Here is an 18,612-nt window from a genome sequence, read left to right on the forward strand (position 1 = left end):
GGCTCCGCTCCGCGCACATTACACACGCGGCTCCGCTCCGCGCACATTACACACGCGGCTCCGCTCCGCGCACATTACACACGCGGCTCCGCTCCGCACACATTACACACGAGGCTCCGCTCCGCGCACATTACACACGCGGCTCCGCTCCGCGCACATTACACACGCGGCTCCGCTCCGCGCACATTACACACGCGGCTCCGCTCCGCACACATTACACACGAGGCTCCGCTCCGCGCACATTACACACGCGGCTCCGCTCCGCACACATTACACACGAGGCTCCGCTCCGCGCACATTACACACGCGGCTCCGCTCCGCGCACATTACACACGCGGCTCCGCTCCGCGCACATTACACACGCGGCTCCGCTCCGCACACATTACACACGCGGCTCCGCTCCGCACACATTACACACGCGGCTCCGCTCCGCGCACATTACACACGCGGCTCCGCTCCGCGCACATTACACACGCGGCTCCGCTCCGCGCACATTACACACGCGGCTCCGCTCCGCACACATTACACACGAGGCTCCGCTCCGCACACATTACACACGCGGCTCCGCTCCGCTCACATTACACACGCGGCTCCTCTCCGCACACATTACACACGAGGCTCCGCTCACATTACACACGCGGCTCCGCTCCCCGCACACATTACACACGCGGCTCCGCTCACATTACACACGCGGCTCCGCTCACATTACACACGCGGCTCCGCTCCGCACACATTACACACGCGGCTCCGCTCCGCGCACATTACACACGCGGCTCCGCTCCGCGCACATTACACACGCGGCTCCGCTCCGCGCACATTACACACGCGGCTCCGCTCCGCACACATTACACACGCGGCTCCGCTCCATCCTCCTCTATAATACTAGACATCATCCAGCACAGCAACGTCCTGCAGACACTGAGACACCTGGAGCTCCGCCCCTGATCATGTGACTGCTCCCATGTGACTGATCACATGATTGTGACGTCACGCAGGTCCTGTCCGCACACGGCGGGGCCGCTCTGCAGGTGGAGGTATGTGTGTGCGCTGTGTCTCCTCACCCTGATCTACAGGGGTCGCCCTATTTATAGCCGCCGCCACTCTGCACTGTAGATGGGGGGAAGACAGACTCTGGTTTAGTGATGGAGGACAGATAGTGATAGTTGCTGCAGTTTACGTCCCGTCCAGCGGTGGCGGTAGTGAGTGCAGGTGGTTGGAGTCTGGTCCCGTGTCGGATGACTCTGTACGGAGACTGGAAGCTCCGGGGTTGTGTCTCCTGTACAGAGGAGCACGGCCCTGATACTGAGCGGCTGCAGGGGCCGCTCCTGACGTCAGACATTGCTCACAGGTTTCTACCTTATTGATGGTGGTGACTTGTGGGCTGCAACCTCCCCCGGCCGTGACTAACGCGCCCTCTGCCTTAGTGTTGGCTGTATGTGGGGAAGGGGGTGTCACACCATGGACGCCGCCCACATGACTGAACCAGCCCCGCCGCCATGACTGAACCAGCACCGACACCGCCGCCATGACTGAACCAGCACCGACACCGCCGCCATGACTGAACCAGCACCGACACCGCCACCATGACTGAACCAGCACCGACACCGCCGCCATGACTGAACCAGCACCGACACCGCCCCCATGACTGAACCAGCACCGGCACCGCCCCCATGACTGAACCAGCACCGACACCGCCGCCATGACTGAACCAGCACCGACACCGCTGCCATGACTGAACCAGCACCGACACCGCCCCCATGACTGAACCAGCACCGCCCCCATGACTGAACCAGCACCGACACCGCCGCCATGACTGAACCAGCACCACCCCCATGACTGAACCAGCACCGACACCGCTGCCATGACTGAACCAGCACCGACACCGCCGCCATCACTGAACCAGCATCGGCACCGCCCCCATGACTGAACCAGCACCGGCACCGCCGCCATGACTGAACCAGCACCGACACCGCCGCCATGACTGAACCAGCACCGGCACCGCCCCCATGACTGAACCAGCACCGGCACCGCCCCCATGACTGAACCAGCACCGACACCGCTGCCATGACTGAACCAGCACCGACACCGCCCCCATGACAACCAGCACCGCCCCCATGACTGAACCAGCACCGACACCGCCCCCATGACTGAACCAGCACCACCCCCATGACTGAACCAGCACCGACACCGCCGCCATCACTGAACCAGCACCGGCACCGCCCCCATGACTGAACCGGCACCGCCGCCATGACTGAACCAGCACCGGCACCGCCCCCATGACTGAACCAGCACCGGCACCGCCGCCATGACTGAACCAGCACCGACCCCGCCGCCATGACTGAACCAGCACCGACACCGCCGCCATGACTGAACCAGCACCGACACCGCCCCCATGACTGAACCAGCACCGACACCGCCCCCATGACTGAACCAGCACCGACACCGCTGCCATGACTGAACCAGCACCGGCACCGCCGCCATGACTGAACCAGCACCGGCACCGCCGCCATGACTGAACCAGCACCGACACCGCCGCCATGACTGAACCAGCGCCGCCCCCATGACTGAACCAGCGCCGCCCCCATGACTGAACCAGCGCCGCCCCCATGACTGAACCAGCACCGACACCGCTGCCATGACTGTCCCAGCACCGGCACCGCCGCCATGACTGTCCCAGCACCGGCACCGCCGCCATGACTGAACCAGCACCGACACCGCCGCCATGACTGTCCCAGCACCGGCACCGCCGCCATGACTGAACCAGCACCGACACCGCCGCCATGACTGAACCAGCACCGGCACCGCCGCCATGACTGAACCAGCACCGGCACCGCCGCCATGACTGAACCAGCACCGACACCGCCGCCATGACTGAACCAGCACCGACACCGCAGCCATGACTGAACCAGCACCGACACCGCCGCCATGACTGAACCAGCACTGACACCGCAGCCATGACTGAACCAGCACCGACGCCGACGCCATGACTGAACCAACACCGACGCCGCCGCCATGACTGAACCAGCACCGACACCGCCGCCATGACTGAACCAGCACCGACGCCGCCGCCATGACTGAACCAACACCGACGCCGCCGCCATGACTGAACCAGCACTGACACCGCAGCCATGACTGAACCAGCACTGACACCGCAGCCATGACTGAACCAGCACCGACGCCGCCGCCATGACTGAACCAACACCGACGCCGCCGCCATGACTGAACCAGCACTGACACCGCAGCCATGACTGAACCAGCACCGACACCGCCGCCATGACTGAACCAACACCGACACCGCCCCCATGACTGTCCCAGCACCGGCACCGCCCCCATGACTGTCCCAGCACCGACACCGCCGCCATGACTGAACCAGCATCGACACCGCCGCCATGACTGAACCAGCACCGACACCGCCGCCATGACTGAACCAGCACCGACACCGCCGCCATGACTGAACCAGCACCGACACCGCCGCCATGACTGAACCAGCACCGACACCGCCGCCATGACTGAACCAGCACCGACACCGCCGCCATGACTGAACCAGCACCGACACCGCCGCCATGACTGAACCAACACCGACACCGCCGCCATGACTGAACCAACACTGACACCGCCCCCATGACTGAACCGGCACCGACACCGCCCCCATGACTGAACCGGCACCGCCGCCATGACTGAGCCGGCACCGGCACCGCCGCCATGACTGAACCAGCACCGGCACCGCCGCCATGACTGAACCAGCACTGGCACCGCCGCCATGACTGAGCCAGCACCGACACCGCCCCCATGACTGAACCGGCACCGGCACCGCCGCCATGACTGAACCAGCACCGGCACCGCCGCCATGACTGAACCAGCACCGGCACCGCCGCCATGACTGAGCCAGCACCGACACCGCCGCCATGACTGAACCAGCACCGGCACCGCCGCCATGACTGAACCAGCACCGGCACCGCCGCCATGACTGAACCAGCACCGACACCGCCGCCATGACTGAACCAGCACCGACACCGCAGCCATGACTGAACCAGCACCGACACCGCCGCCATGACTGAACCAGCACCGACACCGCAGCCATGACTGAACCAGCACCGACGCCGACGCCATGACTGAACCAACACCGACGCCGCCGCCATGACTGAACCAGCACCGACACCGCCGCCATGACTGAACCAGCACCGACGCCGCCGCCATGACTGAACCAACACCGACGCCGCCGCCATGACTGAACCAGCACTGACACCGCAGCCATGACTGAACCAGCACCGACACCGCAGCCATGACTGAACCAGCACCGACGCCGCCGCCATGACTGAACCAACACCGACGCCGCCGCCATGACTGAACCAGCACTGACACCGCAGCCATGACTGAACCAGCACCGACACCGCCGCCATGACTGAACCAACACCGACACCGCCCCCATGACTGTCCCAGCACCGGCACCGCCCCCATGACTGTCCCAGCACCGACACCGCCGCCATGACTGAACCAGCATCGACACCGCCGCCATGACTGAACCAGCACCGACACCGCCGCCATGACTGAACCAGCACCGACACCGCCGCCATGACTGAACCAGCACCGACACCGCCGCCATGACTGAACCAGCACCGACACCGCCGCCATGACTGAACCAGCACCGACACCGCCGCCATGACTGAACCAGCACCGACACCGCCGCCATGACTGAACCAACACCGACACCGCCGCCATGACTGAACCAGCACCGACACCGCAGCCATGACTGAACCAGCACCGACACCGCCGCCATGACTGAACCAACACTGACACCGCCCCCATGACTGAACCGGCACCGACACCGCCCCCATGACTGAACCGGCACCGCCGCCATGACTGAGCCGGCACCGGCACCGCCGCCATGACTGAACCAGCACCGGCACCGCCGCCATGACTGAACCAGCACTGGCACCGCCGCCATGACTGAGCCAGCACTGACACCGCCCCCATGACTGAACCGGCACCGCCGCCATGACTGAACCGGCACCGCCATCACTGAACCAGCCCCTGCTCCGCCCCCATGACTGAGCCAGCACCTGCTCCGCCCCCATGACTGAACCCAAATGCCACTGGGGAGAATACAGCTGCTTTTCTCCCTGCAGCGATCGGTCGTGTGCAGTCACCGGGCAGGATGGTAACGCTATTAAGAACCAAAGAAAACCGGTAGGAATGTCAGCGATGGAATATAGACCCATGATTACACCCCAGCAGGTGACGGTGACATTGGTGACGTGGATAAGTGCAGAGTGACACCAAAGACATACGACTGTGAGCGGCAGATCGGCCCCCAGTGGCCCCCGCTCCAGGAGTCACCGGTGCAGACTGCTCCCCGCTGAGGCTCTGACTTCACCCAGGCTTCTTTTCCTTTGTGTATTTCGTCCCTGCTCGTCCCCTTATAAATCTATATATTCCATCCTAGTGTGAGGCGGCGTCTCACAGCTGACGCCCTGCGCCTTGTTAATGAGTGTCATCACCCTGCTGGTACTTCTCACCGTAGTTTTCAGTAGCACAGTGTCGGCCGGAGCCTTCCTTCTGCTGCCGGTGGTCACGTGTGCCGCTACTTAAGAGAAATGAATATTCTGAATATTAAGTATCGGCACACGTGACAGGAACGGTGGCTGACACCGCGCTACTGAAGAGCGATGAATAATCCCGGTGAGTATTCGGGCAGCTGTGCTCTGCTGCTGGCAACGGAGCAGGACGCTGCGAGGAAGCGGAGGAAGGTAAGTGTAATGGTTTTTATTTAATCTTTTCTGATGGGGCCATAGCAGGACCAGGATGGCGTAAATCATACCAGGATGAGGATGGGGCCAATCATACCTGTTGTGAATTCCCTTGCTCAGACTTCTGAGCCAGAGCTCCCTCTGGTGTTTACTGGGAGTAGTGGAGCTGGCCAGTCTGATGGAAGTTTGCCACCTGACGATGATGATTGGGAATCTGGGATTACTGGCTAGGAGCATATAAGTGAGCAGCCTTCCCTTAATGATTGCTGGTGATTTCCTGCTTTTGCATTTTGAGCTCCTCAGTCTCCTGCCTGATCTGAATGGTTTAGTTAAGTGGTTCTTTTGCTAAACCTTTGCATCTGATTTGGTTGCACCTTTTTTTGCTTTCTGCTTTGTTGCAAGGGTTCAGCGTACTCCCTGCTGGGGGCAGCGCTGGGCCCTGCTCCATATGTTAGAGCTTGTGTTAGTTTGTTCAGTCCCCTGTTATATTAGTATCTTTTTTATTTGCTTCCAGTTCATACCAGAGTGCTGATCTAGCGGGAGTGAGGTCGTGTGGCCTCAGGTTTTTTGCATATCAGATGTGTTGGATTTTTTAGGGTTTTTGCGTGATTGCAGACAGTATCTTTTCTGTCCTGTCCTATCTAGACAGTTTGGGCCCCATCATTTGCTCAGTCTATTTTTCTGCCTGTGTTTGACCCTCATCTGGTCTCACCGACAATATATGTTTGGGGGCTATCTATTATTTGGGGGTCTGCTCTGGGGCAATTTAGATTTCACCTTTCTGGCTTTAGGCTTAGTTAGTTCTCCAGCTGTGCTGAGGCATCTAGAGCATCGTAGGTACGCTCCACGGCTGCTGCTAGTTGTGTTGTTAGGATCAGGGGTCTGCAATCTGCTGAGTTACCAACCTCTCTGGTTTCCTGGTGGCTTAGCCTGTTCCTGCCATCCTCCTCGGTGACCCAATCATAACACATACCAGGACCAGGATGGGGCCAATCATACCAGGATGAGGATGGGACCAATCTTACCAGGACCAGGATGGGACCAATCATACCAGGACCAGGATGGGGCCAATCATACCAGGACCAGGATGGGGCCAATCATACCAGGACCAGGATGGGGCCAATCATACCAGGACCAGGATGGGGCCAATCATACCAGGACCAGGATGGGGCCAATCATACCAGGACCAGGATGGGGCCAATCATACCAGGACCAGGATGGGACCAATCATACCAGGTCCAGGATGGGACCAATCTTACCAGGACCAGGATTGGACCAATCTTACCAGGACCAGGATGGGGCCAATCATACCAGGATGAGGAAGGTGTAAATCATACCAGGATGGGACCGATCATACCAGGACCAGGATGGGACCAATCATACCAGGATGGGACCAATCATACCAGGATGAGGAAGGGGTAAATCATACCAGGACCAGGATGGGACCAATTATACCAGGACCAGGTTGGGACCAATCTTACCAGGACCAGGATGGGGCCAATCATACCAGGACCAGGATGGGGCCAATCATACCAGGACTAGGATGGGACCAATCATACCAGGACCAGGATGGGGCCAATCATACCAGGACCAGGATGGGGCCAATCATACCAGGACCAGGATGGGACCAATCATACCAGAATGCCAAAAATAAATGAATATTCATTTCCCTCCATGCCCATGGGCGTGGAATGCAGTGAATATTCATTTCCCTTTAGCGGCGGGCACAGGAGTTAGCCACAGTGTCAGCTCCTGCCTCTTGTGACCCGCTGCTCAGCCAAAACCGCTCCCCACCTCCCTATCACAGCCAGAGCCAGTACATCCGGACTATAAGACGCACCCCCCCCCCCCCCCATTTTCCTCCACATTTTGGAAGAAAAAAAGAGCGTCTTATATTCCCAAAAATACGGTAATATATCACAATCTTTTGGATATGTGCCTTTTGCTATTGATGGTTTATTTATGAATTACCAAATCATTTGACTTATCCTGCCCCTTCCTACATCTGTTGTGCTGTGTTTTGTTTTTTATCCTCTTCTTGCAATCAGGTTTTATGTTTCATTTGTTGTGTAATCATGTTTTTATGTTCAATAGTAAAGTCTTATATTTGTACCTGTTTTATTTGCTTACTTTCTTTGGTTGTGATATTGGTTATGGTGTTCATTGTATGGTTAATATTTATTTTCTATTTCTTTTCCATATAGGTTATTGGTAATGCTATTAACCTGCAGATTAAATGCACCTATATTATCTATCCTATTGCATAGGCCATAGACTGTACATGAAATGCAAAAAACAAGAAAGAGCAACTTACTGTAAGGCCAGGTAAAACTGCCAAAACTTTATTTAGACAATTAAGATAAAGCCAAAATATAAGTATATAAACGATAAAAGGAAAAAAATGCAGGTTAAGGAATTGGTGAGTAAACCTGGACCGTAAGATATATAAAAAAAAAAATTACATGTACAACATATGTGTCAGAGATTAGTGCAGCACGGTGGCTCCATGGTTAGCACTGTACTATACAGCTCTGGCCAAAATTAAGAGCCCACTGCCACAGTGTTATAAAAATCAGCTTCTCTCCGTGTCCGGCAGCCATTCCATTCCAGTGTCAGTTGAATTCCAACCAGAGTCCACCACATTCTACCTAATGTACTTCTGATTAGGTGATCACCTGAACCAAATCTTATTTAATGAAGGAAAGTATAAAAACCCTGCTGTGGAGTTCACAATCCTCCTGCAATAGGACAAGCTGGATGGCAAAACAAGTGCTAGTAATATCCCAAAAGTAATAGGAATGAAAAATAACTTTTAACCATGCCAAAGGAGCTGAAAAGAAAAGTCTTGAGTGAGGAAAAGAAGGGCTCAATTCTGGCTTTACTAGCAGAGGGATACAGTGAGCGTCATGTTGCCTCCATCCTTAAAATTTCTAAGACGGCATTCCATTACAACAAGGTCAAGCAGAAGACATTGGGGACAACGAAGCTACAGACCGGCAGAGGGCGAAAGCGACTCTTCACTCACCGGGATGACTGTCATCTTATTCGAATGTCACTCAGCAACCGCAGGATGACATCAAGTGACCTGCAAAAGGAATGGCAAATGGCAGCTGGGGTGAAGTGCACGGCAAGAACAGTTTGTAATGGACTCCTAAAGGCAGGGATCAAGTCATGTAAAGCTAGAAAAAGCCTTTCATCAATGAGAAGCAAAGGAAAGCCAGGCTGAATTTTGCCAAACACCATAAGGATTGGTCCATAGAGGACTGGAGTAAGGTAATCTTCTCTGATCAGTGTAAGTTTCAGCTTTGCCCAACATCTGGTCTTCTAATGGTTAGACGGAGACCTGGAGAGGCGTACAAGCCCAGTGTTTTGCACCCACTGTGAAATTTGGTGGAGGATCGGTGATGATCTGGGGATGCTTCAGCAAGGCTGGAATTGGGCAGGTTAATCTTTGCGAAGGACGTATGAACCAAGCCGCATACAAGGTTATCCTGGAAAAACAGCCGATTCCTTCTGCTCAGGCAATGTTCCCCAACTCTGAGGACAATGCGCCATGCCACACAGCTAGGTCAATCAATGTGTGGATGAAGGACCCCCACATCAGATCCCTGCCATGGCCACCCAATCTCCAGACCTGAACCCCAGTGAGAACCTCTGGAATGTAATCAAGAGGAAGATGGATAGTCACAAGCCATCACACAAAGAAGAACTGCTGACATATGTCTACCAGGAGCGGCATAAGGTCACCCAAAAGCCGTGTGAGAGACTGGAGGAAAACAGCCAAGACGCAGGAAAGCTGGGATTAACAATCATGGGGATTCCACAGAATATTGATTTCTGAACTCTTCCTGAGGTAAAACATTAGTATTGTTGTTTCTAAATGATTCTGAACTTGTTTTCTTCGCATTATTTGAGGCCGGCATTTTTTTTCTGTTATTTTGACCATTTCTCATTCTCTGAAAATAAATACTAAATTATTGCTTGGAAATTTGGAGACCTGTGGTCAGTAGTTTATAGAATAAAAAAGCAATTTACATTTTACTCAAAAGTATAAAGAGAAAAATCAGACAAAATGAAAATTTTGCAGTGGTCTCTTAATTTTTGCCAGAGTTGTATGTAGGGCAGCACGGTGGCTCGGTGGGTTCAAATCCAACCAAGGACAAGATCTGCAAGGAGTTTGTATGTTCTCCCCATGTTTGCGTGGGTTTCCTCCGGGTTGTCCGGTTTCCTCCCACATTCCAAAGACATAATAGGGAATTTAGATTGTGAGTCCCATCGGGCTTACTGTCCAGGTTTAGAATCATAGAATCATAGAATGGTAGAGTTGGAAGGGACCTCCTGGGCCATCTGGTCCAACCCCCTGCTCAAAGCAGGATTCGCTAAATCATCCCAGACAGATGTCTGTCCAGCCTCTGTTTACTCACCAATCCCCTCATCTGTAGTTTTTTTTCCTTTTGAATGTCTCTATAATTATATTTTGGTTTTATCTTGATTTTCTAAATAAAGTTTTTGCAAATTTTACCTGGCCTTATAGTAAGCTGCTCTATCTTGGTTTTTGCATAACCTGCAGATTAATAGCGTTATTTCTGGTGACCGGTTCCCTTTAAAATCCCCCCATGTAGCATTGTCATTGGAGTTTTATACTATCATGTAACATAGTTTCATAGTCACATTATATTTAAGGTTGAAGGGAGACTTTAAGTCCATCTAGTTCAACCCATATCCTATCCTAACTTGCCCTAACACGGTGATCCAGAGGAAGGAAAAAAACCCCATGTGGCAAACACGAAGCTCCACATTGGGGGAAAAAATTCCTTCCCAACTCCACACACGGCAGACTAGCTCCCTGGATCAACTCCTCTCTCATGAACTGCTCTCCTCAGGTCATTCCACAATATTCCTGTTGGATTTAGGTCAGGATTTTCACTTGGTTATACTAAAACTTTAATTGCTGCCGATCAGCGGCTGCTTATGGTCCACGTCATATTTATTTCCTTCAGATGAAACTGTAGTCAGAAGGAAATAATAGCAAAGCAGCAGTACAGCCCTTTTACATTAGCTAATGTGAGAGAGGCCTTTAGTTGCTTAGACGTTACCTTGGGTTCATTTATGAATACGTATTATACTCCTTGCTGTTGGAGTGTTCTTGTAATTCTCAAAGTTCACATACTTTAGCAACTCGCATACATTTGATATTGGATTATTTTGCTCATATAATAAAATGACACATTCTAATATTTTTGACTTATTTGGCTGATTTGGTTTTTATTTGCTTTTAGGGCTGAAAATGTTGTTTAGATTTAGGTTAAACACTAGATCTCTCAAATCTTTCCATTTCTTATCTCTAGTTAATTTTTGTGGGTTTTTTTTTTTATAACTGATTCTCTTTACAGGATATGAACTTCGTTGTTTTTTTCTAGATATATTTTTCCTGTTTGACTCATAAAAGATGAATAAGGACAGATACAAGATAGTGGAGAGAATATTAAACCTCACCCTGGAGATAATCTTCCATCTTACTGGAGAGGTGAGAGGTTCTGATGTCATCACATGACCTCATTATCTATGGGAATAACAGGGGATATGACCGGAGAGGTGAGAGGTTCTGATGTCATCACATGACCTAATTATCTATGGGAATAACGGAGGATATGACCGGAGAGGTGAGAGGCTCTGATGTCATCACATGACCACATTATATATGGGAATAACAGGGGATATGACCGGAGAGGTGAGAGGCTCTGATGTCATCACATGACCACATTATATATGGGAATAACAGGGGATATGACCGGAGAGGTGAGAGGTTCTGATGTCATCACATGACCTCATCTATGGGAATAACAGGGGATATGACCGGAGAGGTGAGAGGCTCTGATGTCATCACATGACCCCATTATCTATGGGAATAACAGGGGATATGACCGGAGAGGTGAGAGGCTCTGATGTCCTCACATGACCACATTATCTATGGGAATAACCGGAGATATGACCGGAGAGGTGAGAGGCTCTGATGTCATCACATGACCCCATTATCTATGAGAATAACAGGGGATATGACCGGAGAGGTGAGAGGTTCTGATGTCATCACATGACCTCATTATCTATTGGAATAACCGGAGATATGACCGGAGAGGTGAGAGGCTCTGATGTCATCACATGACCTCATTATCTATGGGAATAACCGGAGATATGACCGGAGAGGTGAGAGGCTCTGATGTCATCACATGACCACATTATCTATGGGAATAACCGGAGATATGACCGGAGACGTGAGAGGCTCTGATGTCATCACATGACCACATTATCTATGGGAATAACAGGGGATATGACCGGAGAGGTGAGAGGCTCTGATGTCATCACATGACCACATTATATATGGGAATAACAGGGGATATGACCGGAGAGGTGAGAGGTTCTGATGTCATCACATGACCTCATCTATGGGAATAACAGGGGATATGACCGGAGAGGTGAGAGGCTCTGATGTCATCACATGACCCCATTATCTATGGGAATAACAGGGGATATGACCGGAGAGGTGAGAGGCTCTGATGTCCTCACATGACCACATTATCTATGGGAATAACCGGAGATATGACCGGAGAGGTGAGAGGCTCTGATGTCATCACATGACCCCATTATCTATGAGAATAACAGGGGATATGACCGGAGAGGTGAGAGGTTCTGATGTCATCACATGACCTCATTATCTATTGGAATAACCGGAGATATGACCGGAGAGGTGAGAGGCTCTGATGTCATCACATGACCTCATTATCTATGGGAATAACCGGAGATATGACCGGAGAGGTGAGAGGCTCTGATGTCATCACATGACCACATTATCTATGGGAATAACCGGAGATATGACCGGAGACGTGAGAGGCTCTGATGTCATCACATGACCACATTATCTATGGGAATAACAGGGGATATGACCGGAGAGGTGAGAGGCTCTGATGTCATCACATGACCTCATTATCTATGGGAATAACAGGGGATATGACCGGAGAGGTGAGAGGCTCTGATGTCATCACATGACCACATTATCTATGGGAATAACAGGGGATATGACCGGAGAGGTGAGAGGCTCTGATGTCATCACATGACCTCATTATCTATGGGAATATCAGAGGATATGACCGGAGAGGTAAGAGGCTCTGATGTCATCACATGACCACATTATCTATGGGAATAACAGGGGATATGACCGGAGACGTGAGAGGCTCTGATGTCATCACATGACCACATTATCTATGGGAATAACAGGGGATATGACCGGAGAGGTGAGAGGCTCTGATGTCATCACATGACCACATTATATATGGGAATAACAGGGGATATGACCGGAGAGGTGAGAGGTTCTGATGTCATCACATGACCTCATCTATGGGAATAACAGGGGATATGACCGGAGAGGTGAGAGGCTCTGATGTCATCACATGACCCCATTATCTATGGGAATAACAGGGGATATGACCGGAGAGGTGAGAGGCTCTGATGTCCTCACATGACCACATTATCTATGGGAATAACCGGAGATATGACCGGAGAGGTGAGAGGCTCTGATGTCATCACATGACCCCATTATCTATGAGAATAACAGGGGATATGACCGGAGAGGTGAGAGGTTCTGATGTCATCACATGACCTCATTATCTATTGGAATAACCGGAGATATGACCGGAGAGGTGAGAGGCTCTGATGTCATCACATGACCTCATTATCTATGGGAATAACCGGAGATATGACCGGAGAGGTGAGAGGCTCTGATGTCATCACATGACCACATTATCTATGGGAATAACCGGAGATATGACCGGAGACGTGAGAGGCTCTGATGTCATCACATGACCACATTATCTATGGGAATAACAGGGGATATGACCGGAGAGGTGAGAGGCTCTGATGTCATCACATGACCTCATTATCTATGGGAATAACAGGGGATATGACCGGAGAGGTGAGAGGCTCTGATGTCATCACATGACCTCATTATCTATGGGAATAACGGGATATGACCGGAGAGGTGAGAGGCTCTGATGTCATCACATGACCTCATTATCTATGGGAATATCAGAGGATATGACCGGAGAGGTAAGAGGCTCTGATGTCATCACATGACCTCATCTATGGGAATAACGGGATATGACCGGAGAGGTGAGAGGTTCTGATGTCATCACATGACCCCATTATCTATGGGAATAATAGAGGATATGACCGGAGAGGTGAGAGGTTCTGATGTCATCATATGACCTCATTATCTATGGGAATAACGGGATATGACCGGAGAGGTGAGAGGTTCTGATGTCATCACATGACCTCACTATCTATGGGAATAACGGGATATGACCGGAGAGGTGAGAGGCTCTGATGTCATCACATGACCTCATTATCTATGGGAATAACAGGGGATATGACCGGAGAGGTGAGAGGCTCTGATGTCATCACATGACCTCATTATCTATGGGAATAACAGGGGATATGACCGGAGAGGTGAGAGGCTCTGATGTCATCACATGACCTCATTATCTATGGGAATAACGGGAGATATGGCCGGAGAGGTGAGAGGCTCTGATGTCATCACATGACCTCTTTATCTATGGGAATATCAGGGGATATGACCGGAGAGGTAAGAGGCTCTGATGTCATCACATGACCTAATTATCTATGGGAATAACGGGGTATGACCGGAGAGGTGATGGACTCTGGAGATGTCTGTAGTGATATTATTAATGTCTCCACACTCAGGGTTACACAGTAGTGAAGACCTCTAGTGATCGCTGTCAGGCCCCTGTGTCTGAAGAACGGGGAAGAACCCTGAGCCCAATCCCGGGGCCTCCACCTCACCCCCGAATACTTGAGGACATCAATGACCAGAAGATCCTAGAACTCACCAACAAGATGATTGAGCTGCTGACTGGAGAGGTGACGCTGCTGGGAATGCTGGGACATTATACAGGACAGCACTGGAGAATTCTGGGTGATGACGGTATCATTGTGTGTGTCAGGTTCCTATAAGGTGTCAGGACGTCACCGTCTATCTCTCCGTGGAGGAGTGGGAGTATCTAGAAGGACACAAGGATCGGTACCAGGAGGTGATGATGGAGGAGCACCGGCCCCGCACATCACCAGGTAATAGACAGGACTAAATACGCACGGCCTATAATTCTCTGTATGTAATAATGATGTTAGTCCTGTCTGTGTCTCCTCAGTTCTCTCCAGTAAGAGGACAACCCCAGAGAGATGTCCCGCTCCTCCTCCACAGGACCATCAGGTAGATGGAGATCTCCCTATGATGTGTAGAAGGCTGTGACGTCCTTGTGGTCAGTCTTGTTTTCTCCTCCAGTATTATATGTTTTATACTTGTGTAATGAGAGCGGTGGAGACGGCAGGATCACAGCTGACCACAGACATCACATGTCCGGATCTTCTCACCTTTATTCCCGGGGACTTCTCCGATCATCGGGGACTTTTACAATATTTGTTTTGCAGCTTTTGGATCCAGATAAAGATCTGAACAATATTAATGCTCCAGAGAGAAATGTGAGGGGCGATCAGCGGTGTAAAGAGGAGACCCCTAATGTGAGGGGCGATCAGCGGTGTAAAGAGGAGACCCCTAATGTGAGGGGCGATCATCGGTGTAAAGAGGAGACCCCTAATGTGAGGGGCGATCAGCGGTGTAAAGAGGAGACTCCTAATGTGAGGGGCGATCAGCGGTGTAAAGAGGAGACCCCTAATGTGAGGGGCGATCATCGGTGTAAAGAGGAGACCCCTAATGTGAGGAGCGATCAGCGGTGTAAAGAGGAGACCCCTAATGTGAGTGGCGATCAGCGGTGTGAAGAGAAGACCCCTAATGTGAGGAGCGATCAGCTGTGTAAAGAGGAGACCCCTAATGTGAGGAGCGATCAGCGGTGTAAAGAGGAGACCCCTAATGTGAGGGGCGATCAGCGGTGTAAAGAGGAGACCCCTAATGTGAGGGGTGATCAGCGGTGTAAAGAGGAGACCCCTAATGTGAGTGGCGATCAGCGGTGTAAAGAAGAGACTTGTACAGGTAACCGCCCGGGTGAGTAGTGACTGTGGGATAAGAGGAGAAGTCATAGATTCCTTTCCTTCTCTAAATAAATACCTAGTCCTATTTCCGTTTATCCAGTGTCAGTATGTTTGAGTCCCAGAAATATATTGTGAAATTAATGAAACTGGGGGTGAGAAGTTTCTAGAATGATTGTCCTGCTTAAGTCATTTCATCAGGGGAATGCACAGGACATGAGGTTTGAAAATAGGAAAAAGGATACAGTATTTCCAGGATTCTATCATTGTTTTTGTGTAGATGTGAAGACTCCTTTTTAATCCCAGGGAGATTAAAAGTGTGAAATATCTGCTTGGTTGTACAGTTCTGTTGCTGACTCCTCCATCCTTATATAGTTTTAGACACGTCGTTTCTGGCATTATTCCTCTTACTTGGCCGTATGTAGGGCAAACATTGACACTCTTCTTGGTGTACCGACTGTGAGACTATAATCCATATTTTTATCTACTAGTTTTCTATGTGATTTCCCTTTGGAATTGTAGAGGGGTTATTTTGGTAAGACGATAAAAAAAAACAGGTTCTTAACGTTATCTTGTTTGAAATTAACAAAATCTGTTTTTTGGGGTTTTTTTTGCAGATGATTGTGGTGTTACACTGCATCCATATGAAGAACATGCTGTTATCGCAGATTTGCCTTCAGCCGTTAACATTCAAGATCTGTCGTCTGATGCCTTTAAGCATGTCCTATCTTCTCATTCACCTCTAAATGTTGAGCTAAATGAAAGTCATGTACACGGTGTTAAATGTGAAAGAATTCATACAGGGGAGCAGCTATATTCATGCTCAGAATGTGGGAAATGTTTTACTGAGAATTCGTCTCTGGTTCACCATCAGAAAAGTCACACAGAGGTGAAGCCAATATTGTGTTTAGAATGTGGTAAATGTTTTACCCATAAATCAGATCTTCTTACACATAAAATAATTCATACGGGGAAGAAGCCATTTGCTTGTACTCTATGTGGAAAGTCTTTTAGACAAAAGACAACTCTAATTGTGCATCAGAGAACTCACACAGGGGAGAAGCCATTTTCATGTTCAGAATGTGGGAAATGTTTTACTTCGAAAACTTGTCTTGTTAACCATGAGAGAATTCACACAGGGGAGAAGCCATTTTCTTGTAACATGTGTGGAAAGTGTTTTAGGCAAAAGGCAACTCTAATTGTACATCAGAGAACTCACACTGGGGAGAAGCCATTTTCATGTTCAAAATGTGAGAAATGTTTTACTTGGAAAACACAACTTGTTAAACATAAAAGACTTCACATGGGGGAGAAGCCATTTTCTTGCACCGTGTGTGGAAAGGGTTTCAGGCAAAAGTCAGCTCTAATTGTACATCGAATAATTCACACAGGAAAACCATTTTCATGTCAGGAATGTGGGAAATGTTTTATGCAGAAATCAAAGCTTTTAAAACATCAAAGAGATCACACAGGGGAGAAGCCAATTCCATGTTCAGAATGTGGAAAATGTTTTAATTATAAATCACAGCTTGTTACACATCTAAAAACTCACAGTGGGGAGAAGCCGTTTTCTTGTTCAGAATGTGGAAAAAGCTTTGTTCACAAATACAATTTCGTTAGACATCTGAGAATTCACACAGAGGTGAAGCCATTTTCATGTAATCTATGTGGGAAATGTTTTACTCAAAATTCGTATCTGATTGAACATCAGAAAACTCACACAGGGATGAACACAATTTTATGTTTACAATGTGGGAAATGGTATAGCAGTAAATCCAGTCTAGATGTACATGTAAGAACTCATCACAAAGGGGAGAAGCCGTACTCCTGTCCAGAATGTGCAAAATGTTTTCCTCGGAAATCAGAGCTTGTTAGACATCAAAAAGTTCACACAGGGGAGAAGCCATTTTCATGTTCAGAATGTGAGAAATCTTTTACCCACAAATCAGGTCTTGTTAGACATCAAATAATTCACACAGGAGAAAAGCCATTTTTATGTACCATATGTGGAAAGTGCTTTAACCAAAAGTCATCTTTAATATCACATCAGATATCTCACACAGGAAAACCATTTACCTGTACAGAATGTGGAAAATGTTTTACTTTGGAATCACAGCTTGAAGTACATAAAAAATCTCACACAGGGGAGAAGCCATTTTCATGTTCAGAATGTTCGAAGTGCTTTGTTCACAAATCCGCTCTTGTTAGGCATCTGAGAACTCACACAGGGGAGAAGCCATTTTCATGCACTCTATGTGGAAAGTCTTATCAGCGAAAGTCAAATCTAATTGCACATCAGAGAACTCACACAGAAAAAACATGTCCATAAATGAAGTGCTTGTAGACATCATTGAACTCACACACAGGGAAGATAGCATTCTTTTTTGACTGAGAAACAGTGAAGGAAATAATACAACAGTTATTTAAATATAGTCACACATCATACAAAAGAAATGATGGTTCTCTGTGCCGTTATCAATAAACATCTGTTATCAGCAAATAGAATCTGATAATATCGATATATCAACCATGTACATAGAATATTACACATTAATGTATAACTGTATCCTAAAACTTGTTACCAATTAATAATAAGCTTTTGAATTGAAACCTATATGTGAGATTGTCTTAATTTTTTCCTCTTGAAGGAGCGATATTGCCTCGAAACCTGGGGAGTTGAAAGACATCTCTTCAGCATATTGTGCATAAATATACGACTTGGTGGAAAAAAAATTACCGTATTTTTCGTACTATAAGACGCACTTTTTTCCTAAAAAAAAAAAAAAATTTGAAGGAAAATGGAGGGGTGCGT

At 49.7% G+C, this 18,612-nt stretch overlaps 1 protein-coding gene across 1 annotated transcript in view; it reads left to right on the forward strand.

The window, feature by feature from the left end:
• Positions 1-883: 883 nt before the first annotated feature.
• Positions 884-18,612, forward strand: part of LOC141060435 (uncharacterized) — an 87,145-nt gene continuing 69,416 nt past the window's right edge. Inside the window, exons 1-7 of the mRNA XM_073556684.1 lie at positions 884-1,034; positions 11,168-11,274; positions 14,502-14,678; positions 14,762-14,885; positions 14,966-15,027; positions 15,246-15,816; positions 16,418-18,094. Coding sequence (XP_073412785.1) covers positions 11,197-11,274; positions 14,502-14,678; positions 14,762-14,885; positions 14,966-15,027; positions 15,246-15,816; positions 16,418-18,094 — 2,689 coding nt within the window. The 5' untranslated portion in view covers positions 884-1,034; positions 11,168-11,196. The remainder of the gene's footprint in view (positions 1,035-11,167; positions 11,275-14,501; positions 14,679-14,761; positions 14,886-14,965; positions 15,028-15,245; positions 15,817-16,417; positions 18,095-18,612) is intronic.

The sequence above is a fragment of the Dendrobates tinctorius genome, unplaced genomic scaffold (assembly GCF_039654945.1).
Source record: "Dendrobates tinctorius isolate UK_male_01 unplaced genomic scaffold, ASM3965494v1 ptg000237l, whole genome shotgun sequence".
NCBI classification, from domain to species: Eukaryota; Metazoa; Chordata; class Amphibia; order Anura; family Dendrobatidae; genus Dendrobates; species Dendrobates tinctorius.